We start from the raw sequence: 6,232 nt of genomic DNA, 5'->3' as shown, positions 1-6,232 counted from the left end.
TACTAAAATTAATACTATTAATAAACTCTAAGTCTATATTATTAAAACGGTTGCATCGCACTATATACTATTTATTAATAAGGCTAAGACTGTATATAAAATACTAATTAGCCTTAAGAATTAGGTGGCTCTATTTAATTAGCTATACTACTATAAACTCCGTATACTATAGTAGCAGTAGTAAAAGTTTCTAAAGGATTTAAATATTAAATAATAGCTATAGGAATAGACAGTTTTTTATAGAAAATACGAAGAATATTAACTGCCTAAAGCCGCCGATAATTATCTATAACTCGACTTCCTGCTCTCTATTTAGCTAAAAAATCCCGAATTTTCGATATACTAGCGTAATAAAATACACTGCTATATAGCTAAGGCTAAGAATACTCTACTACTTTAGAAACTAGTTAATTTATTCCGTAACTAAAAATAGGAGGCTCTAGCTATTATAGGTAAAATTACTAGCTATTCTATATTTATAATAATACTTAACAGCGTAGAATTAAAGCTACTAAGTATACCGGCAGCTATATAGGCCGCTATAATAGTATTTATACTAGCTGCTATAACGGCCTCTATAATAGCCTCTAAAGCTAAAAATAAGCTTCTAGAATATATTTATAAAAAATACTACTTCTTCTAAAATTGCCTATATATTTATAAGAATAAACGGCTAAATAAATAGAAAAGCAACCTAGCTATAGCAGCTAAGCTTAAGGAAAACCTTAAGAATTAACCCGAAAAATAGCAGGCGATAGTTTAAAAGCTGCAGGAAATAGCCGAGGCCAAAGGGCCTAATACTAGATTAGTTTCTTACTTTATAATTACTATTATTCCGTATAAAGTATTCTATTTATTTACCTATAGCCTATATAACAGCGTGCTTCTTAACTATATAGTAACTACGCATATTTTTAACTACTAAAGCCGGTTTATTAGCGATCTAATACTATTAAATAATACTTACTATGCTAGCAGCTTAATAGTATTAATTGCTAGCTATAAAACGGCTAAGATTTCGCTATAAGGCCCTAATAGTAGCTATTTTGTCCTACTATTAGGGGCCGCGTATATTCTAGGATTTTACTATAGTATAGTCTTCCTTAGTAAGCTTAATAAAAAAGAGGTGTTTTAGTATAATAAGAAAAACTATTTATATAATTTATAATACGGATAAAAAGTTGTTTAGGCCCGTATTAAGCAATAAAACGGATAGAATTTTATCGAATTTTATAAAGCCGATTTAAATCTAATAAACTTAATACTATAGTAGCCGGCTAAGTAGATAGCTATATATACGGCTGTATATACGGCTAAGCAGCCGGCTAAGTAGCCGGCTAAGTAGATAGCTATATATATAGCTATATAGCCGGCTATATAAATAGCTATATAGCAGGCTATATAGCCTTTAAACTTTCTAAATATATAATAGCTAACGGCTACCTACTAAAAAAATTCTCTATTAAAGCCTATACTAGCCGCTATTATAGTAAATTATCTAAAAATTAACCTTACTATATTCCTAATATACTAAAGCTATTTTATATAACCTCTATAATACAGGCTATACTTAGCTTATCTAATTAAGCTCTAGCAGTCTATTACAGCTCTCGGCCTACTATAGTATCGCCGTGTCACGATAGCGCTACACGCGAGAGGTCGAGGGCTTAAAGAGGAGCGTTGATTAGGTGCTATGTATAATGCTACGTGGAGAATCAAGACGTTGTGTAAGGGACAGGAAGACGGGAGACGGGCCACCGGATATAAGGGCGTGGCCGAGCGCGTGGCGTACGGCCTCTATGCCGTTTCGGCGCGTGGCACGCGTGTACGCGAGGTCCTTACCAGATCAGGTAATAGGAAAAGAGGGCAGCCGGTAGGTGGCTGGAGCGGGACAGGATAGGAAGCGGAAGCGAGACGGGAGCGGAGCAGGGCAGGCAGGGCAGGAGGCCGGCCAGCGGTAGTAGGCCGGTGCAGATTGCTGGAGTTGTAGCAATCTGCGGCAGAATTTCGGTAGGTAGGGTGTCGCGGTCGATACCGTAACACGCCGCCTAAGCTACGCCGGCCCCTAGGCTCTATAGTATTTAACTACTGCTATTATTAAAAATATACTAAAAAGTAAAGTAGAACTTATTAGCCCTACTATTTCTAAATACTCTAAATACGCCCTAAGTAAAGCTAAGTAATAAATCTTTTATATACCTATTTTAAAGCCTTCTAGGCTATTTAAACTTATATAATTTAATATTATATATAAAGAATATAGCTATAATAATAATAGCTACGCCGTTTACTTCTTCTGCCCGTATATAAAAGTATACACGTGCCGAATATTCGGTAGTATAGCTAATCTAACCTAAATTATTATAGATAAAGTTGCCCTTATTAAAAAGTAATAGAACGTTACTATACGTACGCTATAAACTAATAGAAAATAATTACTCGGCAATAAATTTAGGGTATAGCACCGCAGTAAAGGCATTAAATTTAATTAATCTACGGCCTATAATACTATATAAAACAGTAGAGCAGAGCGCTCTAGCGGAATTATTATTAAAAAAGCCTATTATATATAAAAGGAAAGCTAATTACCTATAAATCTATAGCCGGAAGTATATAAAACAGCCGCTTATTTGCTTAATAAAACGCCTACTAAAGCGCTAGGTTGGAAAACTCTAATTATAGCCTTATAAGCTGCAACTAGCAGGCTAATAAACCCTAGCGTATAGCATCTACGCGTGTATAGATGCAGAGTATATCCGATATTAAAAAAGCTACTAAAAACGCCGAAAACAATACTCTAAGCAATTATTAGCTATTTTATTAGCTATAAATCGGCTAATATCTATAGAATATAGGTGCTAAGCAAGGATAAAGTTATTAGGGCACGGGATATTATATTTAACGAAACGCTATTTTATAACCTTTTATTAGAAAATCTGGCTGTATAACTACTAATTTAATAGGTAAAGTATATCCTAAATATAGAAAGCTTTTTAAAGCCGCCTATTATATAAACCTACTAGGTAATAGAGGATAATAATTCTAATAACCCCCTATTTAACGAAATTAAAGTATAACCCTATATAGAGTAATAGCAGCAGCCGCCTATATAACAGCAGCCGCCTATATAGCAGCAGCAGCCGCCCGCACAGCAGCAGCAGCCGCCCGGCTCGCCGAGCTTAAACAACGATAACTGCTCTAGCAATAGCCGTTCGGAGCCTGCCTTGCCTACGCTAAATCCTACGCCGTTACCTAGCCGTCTTCCTACGGCATCGCCTATAACCTCTGCTACGGTATCGCCTACAGCCTCTACTACGGCATCGCCTATAGCCTCTGCTACAGCATCGTTTATAGCCTTACTAATAGCCTTACTAACAGCCTTTATAGTAGCTACTATAGCAGCTTTTTTAAGGCCTACCTATAACTATAAGCCGGCTAAACCCTATATAGCCTTATATATAGCAATTATATAAGCTAAAGCTCTAAATAAACGCCTACCTACTTTATATACTATTTTTACTATAGGTATTACTAAAGGCAGCTATTAAAAATCCTTTCTAAAGCTACTTAAAAACTAGAAGCAGCTACTATAGCACTTTAAGCGCTAGAGGTTTATAGCAGCCGCTATTAAAAAACTTAATAGCTTAGTAGAATATAGTAGCTTTATAGCTATAAAAAAAATACTAGAAATAAAGGCCCTAGCTATACCGGTTACCTAGGTATTTATATATAAATTCGATGAAAACGGCTTTTTTATACGCTATAAAGCACGCCTATATATATACAGCAACTTTTAATAGCCTATAAAGCTAGATATCTATATAGCTATATTAGCCGGAAAAACCTTTTAGGCCTATATAGCTATTATCTATATAGCTAATTTTAATACCTAGTAGGCTAATACTATATTAACTTTTATAAACCTAGAGCTAGATAAAAAAGTATATATTTACTACCCTAATAGCTTCCGCTGTAAAAGCTACCTACTATATATAAATAAAGGCCTCTATAGCCTCCGCTATTCCCTTCTACTATAGCTAAACAATTAATTAAAAATACTATAGGAATTAGGGCTTAAAAAAGTGCCCGGCGTGCTATACCTATTTATTAATTAACACCTAATTATATTTTTCTATATAGACAATTTTATAGTATACTATATACTATAACACGGCGATAAATTAGCTAATTTTAAATATACCCTAATAGCTCGATATAAAATAAAAGATCTAGGGGAAGCCTTTTAGTTTCTAGGTATTTATATACTCTATAACTAAGCTGCCGGCTAACTATAGCTTTGCTAGGATTTATATATTAATAAAATTATAGGTAAATTCCGGTAGAAAAAGGCCCTTTATATATATACGCTAATAGCTATAAATAGCCTTATTTCCTATAAAGCTGCAGCAGCTAGTGCATTCTCTATTTATAGCTATTAATAGAAAATAGGGTTATTACTCTATATAGCTATTAATACACGGCCGGATATAGCCTATATAACTTTATAGCTAGCCGAATTTACTAGGAACCTATTGCCCGCTTACTACTATACTACTAACTAAGTACTTACCTATTTCTATTAAATAAGGGGATATATACTGCAGTATTCTACCTCTATAATTAACACTAATTAAATGCTTATACGAGCCAGCGATGCCAGCTTTGCCGACAACGTTGCTATACACCGAAGCTTACAAGGATATATCCTAAAGCTTTTTAGTGGCCCTGTTAATTGGAAGGCCACTAAACAAACGCACGTGACGAAGTCCTCTACTAATGCAGAGCTTACAGCTATATCGGCAGCTGTGTCGGAATTTATATAGTGGCAACGCCTATTTATACACCTAGATCTAGCCCTAGAGGGCAACTAGGCCATTTCTATACTGTGCGATAACTAGCAAACCATCCGGCTACTTACAACGGCCGGCAGCAAGCTTACTACTAGCCTTAAGCACGTTGATATACACAGCCACTGGCTACGCTAAGAAGTATAAGCCGGCAACGTACAAATTAAATGGATTGCATCCGAACGTATAATAGCAGACGGCTTTACAAAGGTCCTATCTCGACAGAAACACGAGAATTTCGTTCGACAGCTCAACCTCGTTGATATATTCGATCGCATCGGCCAGGGCACCACGGCCAATAAATCCGACGGCGACAAATAGCCCTACAAACACCACAAATTGCCAAGATTTCCTATATCTCATGCACTTCTACAGTCTTATCTCTCTTCCGAAGTTGGGGGGTGACTTAGAGTTGCTGGCATAGTAGCTGCCTATATGCCTAGCCAGTTACAACTTCTACAGAGAGGGGTTAGGGTACGGTGGCCTACCGTGCCTACCGTGCCTACTGCTGTCTCTAATTAGTGCTTCTGCCTACGCGTACAGTCACTTCCTACGTAGTATATAGTTTGGCCTTCGGGCCCCCGAAATAAGACAGAGTTCACGTCAATTTGCAACCTAAGTGATACCTACTGAAGTGTATGAGACTACCCTAGGTAGAGCGATACCGAGCACCTCCCCTAGCTTGAAGTTAGTGCGGCAGATGGGGCACCGGACGTGGTTTCCTGCGAAATCTGATGCCATGAACTTGGTGAGGCAAGAGGCGCCGAAGCGGTGGCCGCAGGATGTCGTGATCAATGGGTCAGGGCCCTCATCGTCAAGCTCCTCGGCGCAGAATAGGCAGTGCGTGCTGTAGTCAAGTTCTCCCGGTGCAACAGAATGAGGGGGTTGATGTGGGGGTTTTGCGTCCTCGCCCTCTGCGGAGGAGGCGGTGATGCCAGGAGAATTGCCATCGACGGTGTTCATCGCGCTGTGTTTGTAGATCAGTATTTGTCTTCGTTCTGATAGTTTCGTGAAGGTACATACGCGTAATTGAGAACGTGTTTGAATGATGTTGTCGTGACGAGGCGCTTGAAGGAGGTGTCCAAAGTTTCTACGTCACCTCAAAACGCGTCATCAGCGAGGCACCTCCGCATTCCGTATCCTCTCTCTATCACCCGCCATCACATTATCCCACGCTCCACCAGAAAGATACACATCCCGGACCTAAACAACCTCTCCTCTCCGCACTGCAGCGAAAGATCAACACTGCCGCTTCCCCTGCATCTCACTGCACCAACCACAGAGGTTCAAGCTCCTTCCACGGATATCCGGTCAGCAACACAACAGCGGACTTTCCCAGGTATCACTACAGCTTTGAGCTGCACCACTATCAACGCAACCACCAA

The 6,232-nt window shown here is 38.4% G+C and overlaps 1 protein-coding gene across 1 annotated transcript; it reads right to left on the bottom strand.

The window, feature by feature from the left end:
- Nucleotides 1-5,462: 5,462 nt before the first annotated feature.
- On the bottom strand, nucleotides 5,463-5,810 carry BDZ99DRAFT_514176 (uncharacterized protein; the record flags this gene model as incomplete). The annotated part of the gene is made up of 1 exon (XM_033724839.1): nucleotides 5,463-5,810. One exon carries the CDS (start codon nucleotides 5,808-5,810, stop codon nucleotides 5,463-5,465), a length of 348 nt encoding a protein of 115 aa, XP_033584919.1.
- Between the last annotated feature and the right edge of the window lie 422 nt (nucleotides 5,811-6,232).

The sequence above is a fragment of the Mytilinidion resinicola genome (assembly GCF_010093595.1).
Source record: "Mytilinidion resinicola strain CBS 304.34 unplaced genomic scaffold BDZ99scaffold_1, whole genome shotgun sequence".
Lineage (NCBI taxonomy): Eukaryota > Fungi > Ascomycota > Dothideomycetes > Mytilinidiales > Mytilinidiaceae > Mytilinidion > Mytilinidion resinicola.
The sequence above is the reverse complement of the archived record's forward strand: the minus strand, read 5'-3'. Positions and strand labels throughout refer to the sequence as shown.